Source organism: Pristiophorus japonicus, chromosome 1 (assembly GCF_044704955.1).
Source record: "Pristiophorus japonicus isolate sPriJap1 chromosome 1, sPriJap1.hap1, whole genome shotgun sequence".
Lineage (NCBI taxonomy): Eukaryota > Metazoa > Chordata > Chondrichthyes > Pristiophoridae > Pristiophorus > Pristiophorus japonicus.
The window spans coordinates 440280918-440301544 of NC_091977.1; the positions used below are offsets into that span (position 1 = coordinate 440280918).

Consider the following 20627-nt stretch of genomic DNA (forward strand, 5'->3'; position numbering starts at 1 on the left):
TTCCGATGCGTGGAAGATGGGGGTGAGAGATTTGAGGTGATGCTTCCCTCTCCCAAGCATTGGGATGGCCAGAGAGGCACTTCGTGGAAGGAGGAGAAGGCAAAGTGGCCGCAGCCATTGTGCACACCACGTGCTTACTAGGGGCTCCGCAGTTGAGTGGGACCAGTGGCGGGAAGAAGGCCAGGACATCGTCGGAGTGAGAAAGGGAGGCCAGGATGTTGCCGGAGGAGTGGAGGCCTGAACGTTGCCGGAGTGAGGAAGGGAGACTAGGACGTCGCCAGTAGAGTAGAGACCCGAATGTCGCCGGTGGATTGGAGGTCAGAACGTGAGGGAAAATGGGGAAGGTAGGACCCAAACCTGTGGTTGCAGCTTGCTGGAGGCTCAACGGACACCGTCGAGTGCAGCAGCTGAGTTGGTCACGTTCAGTGGGGAGCGAAAAGCGAAAGTCCAATTGGAAGGTAAGTCTTGATTGGGGGATGGGCAATGGGCCCAGGTAGCTGCCCTTGCAGCACGGGTTTTAGGGGTAAGGGATATATTTTAGGGGTGGGAAATGCACCCACTATTACGGCCAGGGAGGTTCAAAGAATGAGGGGAGGAGATTGGGGGAGAGAAATGAAGGATGGCAGCAGGTGGCAAGGAGGGATGTTTGTTCGGGGAAAGCTCCCGAGGGAGCTGCCATCCCATCTGCAATCATGTAGCACCTTTCATGACCACCAGTGTGTATTTGAAAACCAGGACCTCAAAGCTGGCACCAAGCTTATGGTCTACAAGGCAGTAGTGATACCCACCCTCCTATATGGCTCACATACGTGGATCATATACTGTAGACACCTCAAAGCACTGGAGAAGTACCACCAGCGCTGTCTCCGCAAGATTCTGCAAATCCAGTGAGAGGATAGACGCACCAACGTCAGTGTTCTCGATCAGGCCAACATCCCCAGCATCGAAGTACTGATCACACTCGACCAGCTCCATAGGGCGGGCCACATCGTCCACATGCCCAACACAAGACTCCCAAAGCAAGCGCTCTACTCGGAACTCCTACACGGTAAGTGAGCCCCAGGTGGGCAGAGGAAACATTTCAAGGACACCCTCGAAGCCTCCTTGATAAAATGCAACATCCCCATCGGCACCTGGGAATCCCTGGCCCAAGACGGCCCTAAGTGGAGGAAGAGCATCCGGGAGGGCGCTGAGCACCTCGAGTCTCGTCGCTGAGAGCATGCAGGAACCAAACGCAAACAGCGGAAGGAGTGTGCGGAAAACCAGACTACCCACCCACCCTTTCCTTCAACCACTGTCTGTCCCACCTGTGACAGAGATTGTAATTCCCATATTGGACTGTACAGTCACCTGAGAACTCACTTTTAGAGTGGAAACAAGTCTTCCTCGATTTCGAGGGACTGCCTACGATGATGATGCTGGGCTAAGGAAACAGCATGGAATGATTTTGGAAGTGTTGGGATATCAGGACACTGTTCGAGAAATAAGTTGTTTGATTGGTAAGTATCTCTCGATCTCTTTTTGACCAGATAAGTCTAAATAGAGGGATGGCAGGGGAGTGCAGTCCTGTGGAGTGCATGTCCGACAGCATGTGGGAAGTCCTGGACGCTTCGCACGGCCTAGACAATCATGTGTGCAGGATGGGTCTCCAGCTTCAACTACTCGAGCTTCGCATTTTGGAGCTTGAGCAGCGGGAGGAGTCACTACGGTGCATCCGTGAGGCTGAGAGCTACATGGACAGCACATTTCAGGAGGTGGTCACCCCACGGCTTAAAAGCATGCAAGCAGAGGGGAAGTAGGTGAACACCAGACGGAGGAAGAATGCTAGGCAGGTAGTGCAGGAGTCGTCCCCCCCACCCCCACCTGAGTCCATCTCACTTTCCAACTGATTTTCTCTTTTGATTACTGGTGAGGGCGATGGTGCCTCTGGGGAGTGCAGCCAGAGCCAAGTCCAAGGAATCATGGGTGGCTCAGCTGCACAGGGGGAGGGACAAAGACAGAGAGCTGTAGTGGTAGGGGATTCAATAGTTAGGGGAACACAGAGGCGTTTCTGCGGCCGTAGACGTGATTCCAGGATGGTATGGTGCCTCCCTGGTGCCAGGGTCAAGGATATCACAGAGCGGACGCTGGTCATTCTGGGGGGAAAGAGGGTAAACAGCTAGAGGTCGTGGTCCATATCGGCACCAATGACATAGGTAGAAAGAGGGATGAGATGCTACAGACAAATTTTAGGGAGCCAAGAGGAAAATTAACGGGTAGGACCTCAAAAGTAGTAATCTTCGGGTTACTACCAGTGCCACATGCTAACGTGTACAAGAATAGAAGAACATAAGAAATAGGAGCAGCAGTAGGCCATTTGACACCTTTGAGCTTGCTCCGCCATTCAATAAGATCATGGCTGATCTGATCATGGACTCAGATCCACTTCCCTGCCGCTCTCCATAACCCTTTACTCCCTTATCGCTCAAAAGTCTGTCTATCTCCGCCTTAAATATATTCAATGACCCAGCATCCACAGCTCTCTGGGGCAGAGAATTCCATAGATTTACAACCCTCAGAAGAAATTTCTCCTCATCTCAGTTTTAAATGGGAGGCCCCTTAATCTAATACTATGTCCCCTAGTTTTAGTTTCCCCTATGAATGGAAATATCTTCTCTGCATCCACCTTGTGGAGTCCCCTCATTATCTTATAAGTTTCAATGAGATCACTTCTCATTCTTCTAAACTCCAATGAGTATATCCTTCCTTAAATAAGGAGACCAAAACTGTACGCAGTACTCTAGGTGTGGTCTCACTAATAATCTGTACAGTTGTAGCAGGACTTCTCTGCTTTTATACTCTATCCCCTTTGCAATAAAGGCCAAGATTCCATTGGCCTTCCTGATCACTCGCTGTACCTGCATACTAACCTTTTGTGTTTCATGCACAAGGACCCTCAGATCTCTCTGTACTGCAGCACTTTGCAATTTTTCTCCATTTAAACTATAATTTGCTTTTCTATTTTTTTTTTGCCAAAGTGGATAACCTCACATTTCCCCACGTTATACGCCATCTGACAAATGTTTGCCCACTGACATAGCCTGTCTATATCCCTTTGCAGATTTTTTGTGTCCTCCTCACAATTTGCTTTCCCAACCATCTTTGTATTATCAGCAAACTTGGCTACATTACACTCGGTCCCTTCATCCAAGTCGTTAATATAGATTGTACATAGTTGAGGAACCAGTCACTGTTTGCCAACCGGAAAAAGATCCATTTATCCCAACTCTCTGTTTTCTGCTCATTAGCCAAACCTCTATCCATGCTAATATATTAGAAAGATAGAATGAGTGCGTGGCTGGAGAGTTGGTGTAGGAGGGGGGGCTTTAAATTCCTGAAGCATTGGGACCGCTTCTGGGGAAGATGGTACCTGTACAAACCGGACGGGTTGCACCTCAACAGCGCCGGGACCAATATCCTCGTGGGGAGTTTTGCTAGTGCTGATGGGGAGAGTTTAAATTAGCTTGGCAGGGGGATGGGAACCTGAGAACAAATTCAATAAGGAAGGAAGTAAAGCTGAAATTGGATAGCAAGAATGTAGAAAATGAATCTGTAAGACAGAGGAAACAAGGGTCAGTAAGTAGTAATCAAGGAGGACTTTCTGTGCTAAATGCAATAAGTATAGCAAATAAGGCAGATGAGCTAAGAGCACAGGTAGACACTTGGGAGTATGATATTATAGCTATTACAGAGACATAGCTGAAAGAAGGGCAGGTTTGGCAGCTCAATATTCCTGGTTACAGGCTTTTTAGGCAAGTCAGAGAAGGGGGTAAAAAGGGATGTGTAGGGGGAGGGTGGGGGGTGTCGTACTATTGATTAAAGAAACTATTACAGCGGTGAGGAGGGATGATATGTTAGAGGGATCATCAAATGAGGCCATATGGGTCGAATTGAAAAATAAAAAAGGGACGACCACATTGCTGGGCATGTATTATAGACTTCCAAACAGTGAGAGGGAGATAGAAGAGCAAAAATATAGGCAAATTTCTGTGAAGTCCAAAAACCATAGGGCAGTAATAGTAGGGGATTTTAACTATCCTAATATTGATTGGGACAAATATAGCGTGAAGGATATAGAGAGTGCGGAATTCCTAAAATGCATTCAAGGGAACTTTTTTAGTCACTATGCAACAAGCCCAACACGAGAGGGGACGGTTTTGGATTTAGTTTTGGGAAATGAAGCTGGGCAGGCGGAAGGGGTATTGGGGGGAGCACTTGGGTGCCAGTGACCATAATTCAGTCAGATTCAAGGTAGTTATGGATAAGGACAAGGATAGTCCAGGAATAAAAGTCCCAAATTGGAGAAAAGCTAACTTTGCCAAGTTGAGAAATGATTTGGCCACAGTGGACTGGAAATAGCTACTTATAGGTAAATCAGTGTCAGAACAGTGGGAGGCATTCAAGGAGATCATCCGGAGAGCTTAGGCCAAACATATGCCCTTAAAGAAAAAGGGTGGGAAAAACAATTCTAGAGCCCCCTGGATGTCTGGGGACTTACAGGGGAGGATAAAGCAAAAGAGGGAAGCTTATGTCATAGAGGAAATAGCAGAGCCTTTTACCATCATTTTCCTGTCCTCTTTGGATTTGGGCATGGTGCCGGAGGACTGCTAATATGGTACCTTTGTTTAAGAAGGGAGAAAGGGATAGGCTGAGTAATTACAGGCCTGTCAGCCTAACCTCAGTGGTGGGGAAATTATTGGAAAAAATCCTGAAAGTCAGGATAAATCTACATTTAGAAAGGCAAGGATTAATTAGGGACAGCCAACACAGATTTGTTAAGGGAAGATCATGTTTGACTAACTTGATTGAATTTATTGAGGAGGTAACCAAGAGGGTCGATGAGGGTAGTGCATACGATGTAGTGTATATGGACTTTAGCAAAGCTTTTGATAAGGTCCCACATGATAAACTGGTCATGATGGGAAAAGCCCACAGGATCCAGGGCAAAGTGGCAAGTTGGATCCAAAATTGGCTTAGAGGTAGGAAGCAAAGGGTAATGGTTGATGGATGGTTTTGTGACTGTAAGGATGTTTCCAGTGGGGTTCCGCAGGACTCAGTACTGGGTTCCTTGCTTTTTGTGTTATACATCAATGATCTAGATTTGAATATAGGGAGTATGATTAAGAAATTTGCAGATGACACTAAAATTGGCTGTGTGGTTGATAATGAAGAGGAAAGTCATGGGCTGCAGGAGGATATCAATCTACTGGTCAGGAGGGCAGAGCAATGGCAAATGGAATTTAATTTGGAGAAGTGTGAGGTAATGCACTTGGGGAGGGGGCTAACAAGGAAAGGGTATACACATTAAACGGTAGGGCACTTAGAAGTGTAGAGGAACAAAGGGACCTGGGAGTGCTTGTCCATAGATCCCTGAAAGTAGCAGGCCAGGTGGATAAGGTGGTTAAGAAGGCATCCTGAATGCTTGCCTTTATCAGCCGAGGCACAGAATACAAGAGCAGGGAGTTTATGCTAAAATTGTACAGCTGGAGTACTGTGTGCAGTTCTGGTCGCCTGTGGTCATCCCACTGCAAAACAGATACACTGCTTTGAGTACTGTTGAGGGGGATGACTCATCAGGAGAGGGCAGCAGCAGCCAAGTTCATGGCACCGTGGCTGGCTCTGTTGCACAGGAGGGCAGGAAAAAGAGTGGGAGAGCAATAGTGATAGGGAATTCAATTGTAAGGGGAATAGATAGGCGTTTCTGCGGCCGCAACCGAGACTCCAGGATGGTATGTTGCCTCCCTGGTGCAAGGGTCAAGGATGTCTCGGAGCGGGTGCAGGACATTCTAAAAAGGGGAGAACAGCCAGTTGTCGTGGTGCACGTTGGTACCAACGACATAGGTAAAAAAAGGGATGAGGTCCTACGAAATGAATTTAAGGAGCTAGGAGCTAAATTAAAAAGTAGGACCTCAAAAGTAGTAATCTCGGGATTGCTACCAGTGCCACGTGCTAGTCAGAGTAGGAATCGCAGGATAGCTCAGATGAATATGTGGCTTGAGCAATGGTGCAGCAGGGAGGGATTCAAATTCCTGGGGCATTGGAACTGGTTCTGGGGGAGGTGGGACCAGTACAATCCGGACGGTCTGCACCTGGGCAGAATCGGAACCAATGTCCTCGGGGGAGTGTTTGCTAGTGCTGTTGGGGAGGAGTTAAACTAATATGGCAGGGGGATGGGAACCAATGCAGGGAGATAGAGGGAAACAAAAAGGAGGCAAAAGCAAAAGACAGAAAGGAGATGAGGAAAAGTGGAGGGCAGAGAAACCCAAGGCAAAGAACAAAAAGGACCATTGTACAGCAAAATTCTAAAAGGACAGAGGGTGTTAAAAAAACAAGCCTAAAGGCTTTGTGTCTTAATGCAAGGAGTATCCGCAATAAGGTGGATGAATTAACTGTGCAAATAGATGTTAACAAATATGATGTGATTGGGATTACGGAGACGTGGCTCCAGGATGATCAGGGCTAGGAACTCAACATCCAGGGGTATTCAAACATTCAGGAAGGATAGAATAAAAGGAAAAGGAGGTGGGGTAGCATTGCTGGTTAAGGAGGAGATTAAGGCAATAGTTAGGAAGGACATTAGCTTGGATGATGTGGAATCTATATGGGTAGAGCTACAGAACACCAAAGGGCAAAAAACGTTAGTGGGAGTTGTGTACAGACCTCCAAACAGTAGTAGTGATGTTCGGGAGGGCATCAAACAGGAAATTAGGGGTGCATGCAATAATGGTGCAGCAGTTATAATGGGTGACTTTAATATGCACATAGATTGGGCTAACCAAACTGGAAGCAATACGGTGGAGGAGGATTTCCTGGAGTGCATAAGGGATGGTTTTTTAGACCAATATGTCGAGGAACCAACTAGGGGGGAGGCCATCTTAGACTGGGTGTTATGTAATGAGAGAGGATTAATTTAGCAATCTCGTTGTGCGAGGCCCCTTGGGGAAGAGTGACCATAATATGGTGGAATTCTGCATTAGGATGGAGAATGAAACAGTTAATTCAGAGACCATGGTCCAGAACTTAAAGAAGGCTAACTTTGAAGGTATGAGACGTGAATTGGCTGGGATGGATTGGCGAATGATACTTAAGGGGTTGACTGCGGATGGGCAATGGCAGACATTTAGAGACAGCATGGATGAACTACAACAATTGTACATTCCTGTCTGGCATAAAAATAAAAAAGGAAAGGTGGCTCAACCGTGGCTATCAAGGGAAATCAGGGATAGTATTAAAGCCAAGGAAGTGGCATACAAATTGGCCAGAAATAGCAGCGAACCTGGGGACTGGGAGAAATTTAGAACTCAGCAGAGGAGGACAAAGAGTTTGATTAGGGCAGGGAAAATGGAGTATGAGAAGAAGCTTGCAGGGAACATTAAGACGGATTGCAAAACTTTCTATAGATATGTAAAGAGAAAAAGGTTAGTAAAGACAAACGTAGGTCCCCTGCAGTCAGAATCAGGGGAAGTCATAACGGGGAACAAAGAAATGGCGGACCAATTGAACAAGTACTTTGGTTCGGTATTCACGAAGGAGGACACAAACAACCTTCCGGTTATAAAAGGGGTCGGGGGGTCTAGTAAGGAGGAGGAACTGAGGGAAATCCTTATTAGCCGGGAAATTGTGTTGGGGAAATTGATGGGATTGAAGGCCGATAAATCCCCAGGGCCTGATGGACTGCATCCCAGAGTACTTAAGGAGGTGGCCTTGGAAATAGTAGATGCATTGACAGTTATTTTCCAACATTCCATTGACTCTGGATCAGTTCCTATAGAGTGGAGGGTAGCCAATGTAACCCCACTTTTTAAAAAAGGAGGGAGAGAGAAAACAGGGAATTATAGACCGGTCAGCCTGACATCGGTAGTGGGTAAAATGATGGAATCAATTATTAAGGATGTCATAGCAGTGCATTTGGAAAGAGGTGACATGATAGGTCCAAGTCAGCATGGATTTGTGAAAGGGAAATCATGCTTGACAAATCTTCTGGAATTTTTTGAGGATGTTTCCAGTAGAGTGGACAAAGGAGAACCAGTTGATGTGGTATATTTGGACTTACAGAAGGCGTTCGACAAGGTCCCACACAAGAGATTGATGTGCAAAGTTAAAGCACATGGGATTGGGGGTAGTGTGCTGACGTGGATTGAGAACTGGTTGTCAGACAGGAAGCAAAGAGTAGGAGTAAATGGGGACTTTTCAGAATGGCAGGCAGTGACTAGTGGGGTACCGCAAGGTTCTGTGCTGGGGCCCCAGCTGTTTACACTGTACATTAATGATTTAGATGAGGGGATTAAATGTAGTATCTCCAAATTTGCGGATGACACTAAATTGGGTGGCAGTGTGAGCTGCGAGGAGGATGCTGTGAGGCTGCAGAGCGACTTGGATAGGTTAGGTGAGTGGGCAAATGCATGGCAGATGAAGTATAATGTGGATAAATGTGAGGTTATCCACTTTGGTGGTAAAAACAGAGAGACAGACTATTATCTGAATGGTGACAGATTAGGAAAAGGGGAGGTGCAAAGAGACCTGGGTGTCATGGTACATCAGTCATTGAAGGTTGGCATGCAGGTGCAGCAGGCGGTTAAGAAAGCAAATGGCATGTTGGCCTTCATAGCAAGGGGATTTGAGTACAGGGGCAGGGAGGTGTTGCTACAGTTGTACAGGGCATTGGTGAGGCCACACCTGGAGTATGGTGTACAGTTTTGGTCTCCTAACCTGAAGAAGGACATTCTTGCTATTGAGGGAGTGCAGCGAAGGTTCACCAGACTGATTCCCGGGATGGCGGGACTGACCTATCAAGAAAGACTGGATCAACTGGGCTTGTATTCACTGGAGTTCAGAAGAATGAGAGGGGACCTCATAGAAACATTTAAAATTCTGACGGGGTTAGACAGGTTAGATGCAGGAAGAATGTTCCCAATGTTGGGGAAGTCCAGAACCAGAGGTCACAGTCTAAGGATAAGGGGTAAGCCATTTAGGACCGAGATGCGGAGGAACTTCTTCACCCAGAGAGTGGTGAACCTGTGGAATTCTCTACCACAGAAAGTTGTTGAGGCCAATTCACTAAATATATTCAAAAAGGAGTTAGATGAGGTCCTTACTACTAGGGGGATCAAGGGGTATGGCGAGAAAGCAGGAATGGGGTACTGAAGTTGAATGTTCATCCATGAACTCATTGAATGGCGGTGCAGGCTAGAAGGGCCGAATGGCCTACTCCTGCACCTATTTTCTATGTTTCTATTATAGGACTAGAGAGATTGCAGAGGAGAGTTAATGAGGATGCTGCCTGGAATGGAGAATCTTAGCTATGAGGACAGATTGGATAGGCTGGGTTTGTTCTCGTTGGAAGAGGAGGCTGAGGGGAGACCTCATTGAGGTGTATAAAAATTTTGAGGGACCTGGATATAGTGGATAGCAAGGGCCTATTTCCCTTGGTGGAGGGGTCAATTACGAGGGAGCATAGTTTTAAGGTGGTTGGTGGAAGGTTCAGAGGGATTTGAGGGGAAGCTTCTTCACGCAAAGGGTTGTGGGGGTCGGGAACTCACTGCCTGGAAGGGTGGTGGATGCAGAAACTTTTACCACATTTAAAAGGTGCTTGGATGGGCACTTAAAGTGCCGTAACCAACAGGGTTACGGACCGAGAGCTGGTAAGTGGAATTAGAACAGAAGAACATAAGAATTAGGAACAGGAGTAGGCCATCTAGCCCCTCGAGCCTGCTCCACCATTCAACAAGATCATGGCTGATCTGGCCGTGGACTCAGCTCCACTTACCCGCCCGCTCCCCATAACCCTTAATTCCCTTATTGGTTAAAAATCTATCTATCTGTGACTTGAATGCATTCAATGAGCTAGCTTCAACTGTTTCCTTGGGCAGAGAATTCCACAGATTCACAACACTCTGGGAGAAGAAATTCCTTCTCAACTCGGTTTTAAATTGGCTCCCCTGTATTTTGAGGCTGTGCCCCCTAGTTCTAGTCTCCCGGACCCGTGGAAACAATCTCCCTGCCTCTATCTTGTCTATCCCTTTCATTATTTTAAATGTTTCTATAAGATTACCCCTCATCCGCCTGAACTCCAACGAGTAAAGACCCAGCCTACTCAATCTTCATCATAAGGTAGCCCCCTCATCTCCAGAATCAGCCGAGTGAATCGTCTCTGTACCCCCTCCAAGGCTAGTATATCATTCTTTAAATAAGGTGACCAAAACTGCACGCAGTACTCCAGGTGCGGCCTCACCAATACCCTGTACAGTTGCAGCAGGACCACCCTGCTTTTGTGCTCCATCCCTCTCGCAATGAAGGCCAACATTCCATTCGCCTTCCTGATTACCTGCTGCACCTGCAAACTAACTTTTTGGGATTCATGCACATGCACAAGGACCCCCAGATCCCTCTGCACCGCAGCATGTTGTAATTTCTCCCCATTCAAATAATATTCCCTTTTACTGTTTTTTTCCCCCAAGGTGGATGACCTCACATTTTCCGACATTGTATTCCATCTGCCAAACCTTAGCCCATTTCGCTTAACCTATCTAAATCTCTTTGCAGCCTCTCTGTGTCTTCTACACAACCCGCTTTCCCACTAATCTTTGTGTCATCTGCAAATTTTGTTACACTACACGCTGTTCCCTCTTCCAGGTCATCTATGTATATTGTAAACAGTTGTGGTCCCAGCACCGATCGCTGTGGCACTCCACTAACCACTGATTTCCAACACGAAAAGGACCCATTTATCCCGACTCTCTGCTTTCTGTTAGCCAGCCAATTCTCGATCCATGCTAATACATTTCCTCTGACTCCGCGTAGCTTTATCTTCTGCAGTAACCTTTTGTGTGGCACCTTATCGAATGCCTTTTGGAAATCTAAATACACCACATCCATCGGTACACCTCTATCCACCATGCTCGTTATATCCTCAAAGAATTCCAGTAAATTAGTTAAACATGATTTCCCCTTCATGAATCCATGTTGCGTCTGCTTGATTGCACTATTCCTATCTAGATGTCCTGCTGTTTCTTCCTTAATGATAGCCTCAAGCATTTTCCCCACTGCAGATGTTAAACTAACCCGTCTATAGTTACCTGCCTTTTGTCTGCCCCCTTTTTTTTTTTAAAAACAGAGGCGTTACATTAGCTGCTTTCCAATCCGCTGGTACCTCCCCAGAGTCCAGAGAATTTTGGTAGATTATAACGAATGCATCTGCTATATCTTCCGCCATCTCTTTTAATACCCTGGGATGCATTTCATCAGGACCAGGGGACTTGTCTACCTTGAGTCCCATTAGCCTGTCCAGCACTACCTCCCTAGTGATAGGGATTGTCTCAAGGTCCTCCCTTCCCACATTCCCGTGACCAGCAATTTTTGGCATGGTTTTTGTGTCTTCCACTGTGAAGACTGAAGCAAAATAATTGTTTAAGGTCTGAGCCATTTCCACATTTCCCATTATTAAAGCCCCCTTCTCATCTTCTAAGGGACCAACATTTACTTTAGTCACTCTCTTCCGTTTTATATATCTGTAAAAGCTTTTACTATCTGTTTTTATGTTTTGCGCAAGTTTACTTTCGTAATCTATCTTTCCTTTCTTTATTGCTTTCTTAGTCATTCTTTGCTATTGTTTAAAATTTTCCCAATCTTCTAGTTTCCCACTAACCTTGGCCACCTTATACGCATTGGTTTTTAATTTGATACTCTCCTTTATTTCCTTGGTTATCCACGGCTGGTTATCCCTTCTCTTACCGCCCTTCTTTTTCACTGGAATATATTTTTGTTGAGCACTATGAAAGAGCTCCTTAAAAGTCCTCCACTGTTCCTCAATTGTGTCACCGTTTAGTCTGTGTTCCCAATCTACTTTAGCTAACTCTGCCCTCATCCCACTGTAGTCCCCTTTGTTTAAGCATAGTACGCTCGTTTGAGACACTACTTCCTCACCCTCAATCTGCATTACAAATTCAACCATACTGTGATCACTCATTCCGAGAGGATCTTTTACTCGGAGATCGTTTATTATTCCTGTCTCATTACACAGGACCAGATCTAAGATAGCTTGCTGCCTTGTAGGTTCTGTAACATACTGTTCTAAGAAACAATCCCGTTTGCATTCTATGAATTCCTCCTCCAGGCTACCCCGTGCGATTTGATTTGACCAATCGAAATGTAGGTTAAAATCCCCCATGATTACTGCCGTTCTTTTTTCACATGCCTCCATTATTCTCTTGATTACTGTCCGCCCCACCATGAAGTTATTATTTGGGGGCCTATAAACTATGCCCACCAGTGATGTTTTTCCCCTTACTATCTCTAATCTCCACGCACAATGATTCAACAATTTGTTCATTAGAGCCAATATCATCTCTCACAACTGCCCTGATATCATCCTTTATTAACAGAGCTACCCCACCTCCTTTCCCTTCTTGTCTATCCTTCCGAATTGTCAGATGCCCCTGTATGTTTAATTCCCAGTCTTGGCCACCTTACAACCACGTTTCTGTAATGGCCACCAAATCATACCCATTTGTAATGATTTGTGCCGTCAACTCATTTACTTTATTTCGAATGCTGCGTGCGTTTAGGTATAGTGTTTTAATACTAGTTTTTAAACCATGATTTTTAGTTTTGACCCCTCCTGCAGCCCCTTTATATTCATACATATTGTCCCTTCCTATCACCTTGTGGTTTACACTTACCCCAGTGCTACTCTGCTCTGTTGCCTCCTGCCTTTTGTATTCTTTCTTGGGGTCCTGTTCATCTGCGCTCTCACCCACTCTAACTAGCTCAGAGCCCTCTCCTGGGTTCCGAATACTCCTCGCATTGAGGCACCGAGTTTTCAGGCTTGCCTTTTTATTACACTTTGACCCTTTAGAATTTTGCTGTACAGTGGCCCTTTTTGTTTTTTGCCTTGGGTTTCTCTGCCCTCCACTTTTACTCATCTCCTTTCTGTTTCCATTTTGTTTCCCGCTGTCTCCCTGCATTGGTTCCCATCCCCCTGCCATATTAGTTTAACTACTCCCCAACAGCACTAGCAAACACTCCCCCTAGGACATTGGTTCCGGTCCTGCCTCGGTGCAGACCGTCCGGTTTGTACTGGTCCCACCTCCCCCAGAACCGGTTCCAATGCCCCAGAAATTTGAATCGCTCCCTGAACCTCTTGTTGGTGCCATGAACTTGGCTGCTGCTGCCCTCCCCTGATGAGTCATCCCCCTCAACAGTACTCAAAGCAGTGTATCTGTTGTGCAGGGGGATGACCGCAGGGGACCCCTGCACTAACTTCCTTGCACTGCTCTTCCTGCCGGTCTTCCATTCCCTAGCTGGCTGTGGAACCTTCACCTGCGGTAAGACCAACTCGCTACACGTGCTACTCACGTCATTCTCAGCATCGTGGATGCTCCAGAGTGAATCCACCCTCAACTCCAATTCCGCAACGCGGTCAGTCAGGAGCTGGAGGCGGATACACTTCCCGCACACATTCGACTGGATAACCTCTTGTTGGCTGGCACAGATACGATGGTAAGTACTGCAGGGAATTGAATACGGCCAGGGTGCTCTCCTGGACTTGTTTTGATCGCCTGGATGGGTCGGAGAGGAATTTTCCCAGATTTTTTTCCCCAATTGGCCTGGGTTTTTATCTGTTTTTTTGCCTCTCCCAAGAGATCGCATGGCTCAGGTTGGGATGGAGTGTAGAATGTTGCAGTGCAAAGGGTGTCGCAGTTGTGTGGGGTGGACTGGCTGGGCCGGATGCTCTTTACCTTTCCGCCATTGTTCATAGGTTTATATGTAACCTTCAGGGCTGCTGACTGAGGGCTGTGTGGCTCTTTGTCAGCCGGCATGGACACAATGGGCCGAAATGGCCTCCTTCTGCGCTGCAGGTTTCTATGTTTCTAAAGACAACAGGTGATAAAAGGTGCGGATAAGAGCTTCAGCAGCCATGAGAGTGAGGTAAGGGCAGCTGCAATGGTGCAAATAGGCAATGTTGGAGATTGATAGTGTGGGGTTTTAAGCTCAGCTCTGAGTCAAACAAAATTGTCTGTTTCAATGTGAGTGAGAACTTTGGGGTGTGAGGAATGGAGTCGGTGGCAAGGGAGCAGAATTTTTAAGCAGGGGCCATAAATGATAGCTTTGGCCTGCCTGATGTGCAATTGGAGGAAATGCTAACATACATGACTTAAAATCAGTCTGACAACAGGTATGTGGTCATGGGATCGAAAAAAGTGGTGGCAAGATAAGAATTTGGAAGTGGAATCTGCAGATAATGTCACCAAGGGACACTTAACGAGGAAAAGGAAGGGGCAACAATCAATCCTTGATGTACACTGGCTGTGACTATGGGGGCAGAATGAGAAATCATTGCTTGGGATGTGTTGGCTGCATTGGAAGTAGAACCATTAAGGCAGTACTACAGAGTTGGATCATGGAGAGGCACTCAAGAAAGATAGCACAATCAGCATGTTGATGGGATCGTGTGCACGCATCCACAACCATGGATAATATTGTTCATGACTTTGACCAGGGTGGTCTTGGTGGCTACGGGCAAGGCAGAATCTGGACTGATGGAATTAAGAGTAGAATGTTTTGAGAAAGGTCAAGTGCATAGCTTGGAGGGACAATGTGTTCAAGGACCTCAGGAAAGCGACACTAGAAATGAGTTTAAAGCTGAAGACATGATGAACTAAGAATGTGTTTTTTTGAAGGCGGCGATGACTGCAATTTTGAAAGGCTGGGGAATAGTGTCTGAGCAAAAGTAGTAACAGAGTTGGTGAGTATAGAGATCAGAGATGTAGTTAAGTGGTGAGGAGCCAGGTGGCACAAAATCAAGCTGGATCGCATGGACCAGATAATATTAAAATGGGCTGGGGTCGGGAGATGGCAGAGTAGCAGCACATTATCGCGAGGATGAATTCGGACTGGAGGGTGACGGCTAAGGAAGATTGAGATGATCTGCCCAGGTTCAAGTCAAAGAAATTCACAAGCTTTCTGCTCTTGGTGTTAGAAATGAGGATGGAAGTTGTGGAAAAAGAGGATTTGAGATCATCATTTTTCATTAAGAACTATGGATTGCCCTTATTCTCCAAAATGATCCTAGAATATTAAGATTTAGCCAAGAGGAAGGTGTGAGAACGCTTGAAATAGTTGATCGCGTTCAGCAGTAAATAAGCACCAGGACTTTAGGATGCCAAGATGGGAACTGTATCTTGGAGAAGTGGAGCTGAGAGACGGTGAGGCAAGGGTGCAAAAGTAGAAGTGAGACAACTGCTGAGCATGTTAACAGCAGTAGTGTCATGCCAGGTGCAGTTTAGGAGTGAGTTTCTGAGGGGGTTGGAGATAAAAGCTTTTCTGGAGGTGGAGGTAGGCAGGGAGATGGAGGAAGTCTTTGAGAACCATGTCAATGATCGAGATTTCAGAGGTAGGAAGACCACATGAGATGAAAAGACCATGGTGTAGCTGGGTGTTTGGGTACAGGAAATTATGTCATGAGTGACGTTAAGTGGCACAAAAGTCACAGGAGTGGGAGCACAGGGAATTTAACTGGAGGTTGGTCAGTGTGGATGAGAAGTTGCTCATTTAGAGCTTTGTGCTTCTGCTTTAGGAAGTTCATGAGTTCATGTTGTTATTAACGAGGGACAACATTGCTGTTTCAGAGAGCTTTGCTTTCTTGTTTAAAGCAAGATGATTGTTTTCAACTCATCTATCTATACTCACTGATAATCTCTGTAGTATGTGAAGCCTACAAAAGGTAACTGGTTGCCAACAAAGGCCTTTGGTACAGGAAATGTTTCTTCCTCGCCCTTATCTTCTTCCAGATCATCAAAATTGCTTGTGTCGATGTCACTACTTAGCTCAGGCACAACCGGTGCAGATACTGTAATGAAACACAGATTTGGATTAATTACATTAAACATTGGAACATAGGATCAGGAGAATGCCATTCAGCACTTCAAACCTATTCCGCCATTCAATTAATTCACGGCTGATCTGTACCCGCCTTTTCTCCCTTAACATCCTTGCCCATCAAAATTCTATCTATCTCACTCTTGAAAATTTAATTGACCCAGTAGACAGTGGGCCGACTCTCAAAAAAGTGCTTTTCCGTAGTCCTCTCTGTGGAAGTACTTCATACTCACACCAATATTAGCTTAGGGACCATTTATCACAAAAATCAAAGTTCCCATCTTCAGAAAGTGCGCATTTTGCAGAAATTTTCATTAGAAAATAGGCAGAAATCTTGTCAAAACCCAGAGTGATGATGTAATTGCGAGTTACTTAAATGACCAATCGCAACTTCTGTATTTGTCAGTACCGCGAAATCAGCCAATTACGATCTCTGTACAAGATCGATTAGGGTCGGTGGGCTAGAATGTAGGTTTTTCAGCGAAAACGGTAGTTTTACACCAAAATTACCGTTTTGCTGCATTACCGTTTTTAGATCTGCTTTTCAGCCTTTAATTCGGTAAAAATTGGCGTTGCACAAGGATTTGCAGCGCAAACCGCGAATTTCGGCAACTTCAGTCCGGGGCCAATAGTGCTGCGAGAGAGGCCTTGGGAGGGGGGAAAAACAAAAAAAAAAAAATTGAAAAATACACACAAAAACTTTATCGACTAAATCGCTGAAATAGAATTAAAAAATAAAAACTTTAACTTACCTTTTTTGTAGGTCTTATTCTTACTGTTGTTGGCAGGGCTGCACCACAAGTTTGACCCTGTCGGTATTCTGGGCGCAGAATACGGGTCCTGAGAGAGCCAAAAATCGATCGCAAACGCAATTTGCGATGTTGCACGACGGCACTCCTCTCCCCGGCGGTACTTGGAAGCGCCGCCGCAAAAAGGTACCCCAAAAATCCCGCCGACCGGGTTTTCATCGCGGAGGGTCAAATCGCGGCCAAAATCCGATTGCAAAGTCCTCAAAATTCTAGCCCAATGACTGCATGCACTAAAACAATGGCATGCTGCATGCACGTAGTTGCAGGGGCCAAAGGCAACAATTTCCTTTTCGGACTCTAGCTGGATAACATTTTTCACGAGTGTTAATCAGTGGAAATTTACTGGAACTAGAGAAGCTAAAATTACAGAGAATGCCATCAAAAGTTTAGATCTGAAGCTGGTTATTGCACCAGAAAGATTCCCAACAAACCCACATTCGATTCGATTATCATCAGCAGTGCTACATGCGTTTCACTGATAAATCCAAGATCGAAAGAGCCAAGAAGCAGCAAGAAAGGAAAAATCAGAACTATGAATTTGAGTATACGTGATTTTACAGTATTTCCTATGAAACTGTGTTAGCCTATAAATGTTAATATTTAACTTGCGTTCCTTAGTTACGCCGTTTGACACGTTCCATTTTGTGGGCCTGCTTCAGCCCCATATACTTATTTCTGTGTAGACGGATTGGGGCCGAAATTCAATCCATTACCGTCGGAAAGCAGCGGCCACGCAATGGTATGGAATAGCCTTCGATTTCTTGTCGAACAGCCACCGCTTGCGAAATTATCCTCGGTGGTTTTTCCAGCGGTCCCCACTTCCACCCCACTGCTACCTAAGTATGTCATCAAAGCGCACACTGCCAATCTCCCGCTCCGCAAGCAAAATTCACCTTAAAAAAAAAACTTGTGGCCACCGCGTGGTGCCCTGACAGGATTTTCTGTCGGTGCACTGTGTTTGCGGTGTGTGCAAAATGGCAGTGCTGCCGCCATTAATGGGGAGGGTGCACTGCCACGGCTGCAATCTTATTTATTTTTTTTGGCGGCCGACTGCCAGGTCGGCCTGACAATTATGCTCCCAGGTTTGGCCAGGCCGTCACCAAGCAGCCTGGCACCCCCTCTTGGGTGCCAGGCCATGGCCCGGCCGAAACCCTCCCTGGTGGCCCAGTGGACCCAACTAAAATAATCGCAGAGCTCGCAGCGGCTCTCCCCTTTAACTGAAGAGGTGGGACATGGTGATGCGTCAGCGCGATGACGTCATCAGCACTACGCTGATGACCGACAGCAGCGGACACTCCGCCCGCCCTTATAACCGATCTTCTCCACACACCGCTATCACTTTCACCCCCATTATAACCGACTTCTGCCCCGCTAGAAAAAAAATGACTAAGAGCTGAATTCCGTAAGCGATGCCGCCGGATCCACCAGGACTCATGAAAAACACTAGGTGCGTTTCTGGCGGGGCTGAATTTCTACCCCACTGACTCTAAACTTCTCACTCTGGTTAGAACATGCACAAACACAGGGAAAAGCAGTTTTTTTGACCAAGGATCATGGTCAGTGGGGGTTGATTAAAATATCCATTTTATCATTCCTTCACAGCCATTGCACAACCAGTACAGAAAGACAAGAAAAGAGTGAAGCCACCACCAAGATTCGACTGTATCGCTCAAAGATGGCAGACCCCAAGGTTCTATCTGCGAGGGCTTCCCATCTTCTTCCAGTGCAGTGCCTTCTCTGCAAGAAGGACAAGAACATTGTGGAGAGACACAGCCGAAAGAGAGAGAGAGAGAGAGAGAGAGAGGCTGGTACAATGTGAGACTAAAACTGTAGGTAAGCTGCTCCTTGCAGCAGAAACCTGCAATGATGAGGCAATCCTGTTGCATATCGGTGGACAAGATCTTGTTGTCCCTGAAGCAAGGTATCATCTTTGCTGCTACCAAAGCTACACCATATTTCTGACGAGAAAGGAGCAGGAAGACCCTCCTAAAGGCAACCTCTACCAGAAAGGATATAGGCACTTCTTTAATACAGTGATAGAGGGCAGAATTGTAAAGAACCATGAAGTTCTTAGAATGACAAAGCTGAACAGTTTGTTTCAGAAATGCATTTTTGACAAAGAGGGTATCGATGCTTCTCCTCATAAAATGTATAATCCTGAACGTAGAATGAAGAAATCTTATTCTTTCCTGAAATTTGTCAGATCATCTCACAGTAATGAGAGTGAGCTTGTTTTTGTAGAAGATCTTGCAACAGAAGTTGTTGTTGTTGAAGAGGCAGTCAGAGATTTGCTTTCAGAAACAAGCACAAGTGAGACCGACACAGACATGGATACCAGCATGGATCCTGAAGCCAAAGTTCCCGTCAGAGGATTGGATTGAAGACCTGATTGCAGACCCTTGTATTGTGCTGCTCTGGCACTGAAGCATTTAATTAAAGAGAAGTCTGGTGTCATTCCTCCGCTGAGATGGCCACCAACTGCTAAGGAATTAATTCTGGATGCGGCAAAGAATTTGGTACCAGATGAGCTTCTAAATTTCCTGGCACTGACAACAGGAATCATAAGTGAGCTTCCAGTAGACAACTCACAGGTATCAGTAGATTACATCAACAGCTGCAAGATTATTTCTGTTTGCCAAGACATCATGAATCTAGGATTAAAAGGGAGGAGGCTCATGCCAAAACACTCAGCTTTGGCCATGTCTGTCAGACATATGACTGGCTCAGCAGAGTTGATCAGCTTTCTGAATGGTTTTGGGCACTGCTCTACAAATTCTCAAGTACTTGAACATGACACAGCACTGGCTGAGCTTCAGATTCAACAAGGTGAGAAGTATATCCCACACAATATCAAGCCCAACGTACATATAACACTGGCTTAGGACAACTATTTTGGAGAGATTTTGTCAGGAAAAGGCACAACTCACAATACAAATGGCATACGAATTTCAAAGGGATGAGTCAACTGCAACGAAACAACCAGAACTACCTGCCTTGAAGAAAACAAAAAAAAGTTTGCTGTTTCACAATACCTTTGTGAAGAACGAGAGGCATACACTTGCGAACTTTACGAGCAGAGTGGATGCAGAGGTGTGAACCAGGCCAGATGTCAAATGTTCAAGAACGGAAGTTATGCAGAGAAGTGCTTGCCACCAAATAAAGATTCACTGTACAAGCAAATACAGCGTGCCAATTACCTGTCTGTAATTCACAAGCGATGTCTTGAGAACATGCCAGAAATACCATCTCCAAAAAGGACCATGGGTGAAAACTTGAATATGATGCACTTGTCACACAAGTGTAATGGAGCTTGCACATTGGTCATGCAAAAAGATTTCTCCACACGCTGCGGCTGGGGTGACTGGCGGTGGAAAGCCCGCTCCCGACTCGAACCCGCTCTCTCTCCGGAATCTTCCCATGATTGGGCTTGTTAAGCCTGCACTGCGGGCTACCCGGCCAATTAAGAGGAAGCCGGTCTGATGACGTCAATTGACATGTCATCAGTCGGTTTCCTTAAAAGGACCATGCCCACAATGGTTTTGACAGTTCTTCTGTCAGTGTCCTGCAACATTGAGGAGCTGCAAACACTGAGAAGCACTGACAAAGGTGCACAGCTGCACCTAGGCTCTCCCATGACTTCTCCTAGATGCTAATGGAGAGAGTCGCAGCACGCAGGGAGGAACTCTTCCCTTCCCATGGGCGGAAGGGATCTCCTGAGGACACCAACGCAGCCTGGTTGCACATTGCACAGGAGGGCAAGAGCAGGGACGTCATCAGGAGGACCAGGCTGCAGTGGCGCAAACCCTTCAAAGATCTCAGCAGATCATGAAACATTACACTCAACCTCATCCTGCTGTGCCATTCATCACATTCCCATCACTCTGCCTTCCCTACTCTACCCCT

At 46.1% G+C, this 20627-nt stretch overlaps 1 protein-coding gene across 3 annotated transcripts in view; it reads right to left on the minus strand.

The window, feature by feature from the left end:
* The window catches only part of rock1 (Rho-associated, coiled-coil containing protein kinase 1), a 324482-nt gene that overhangs the window by 114844 nt on the left and 189011 nt on the right, over window positions 1-20627 (minus strand). For all 3 annotated transcript variants that reach the window (XM_070892926.1, XM_070892932.1, XM_070892939.1), the window contains one exon: window positions 15727-15886. In XM_070892926.1, coding sequence (XP_070749027.1) covers window positions 15727-15886 — 160 coding nt within the window. The remainder of the gene's footprint in view (window positions 1-15726; window positions 15887-20627) is intronic.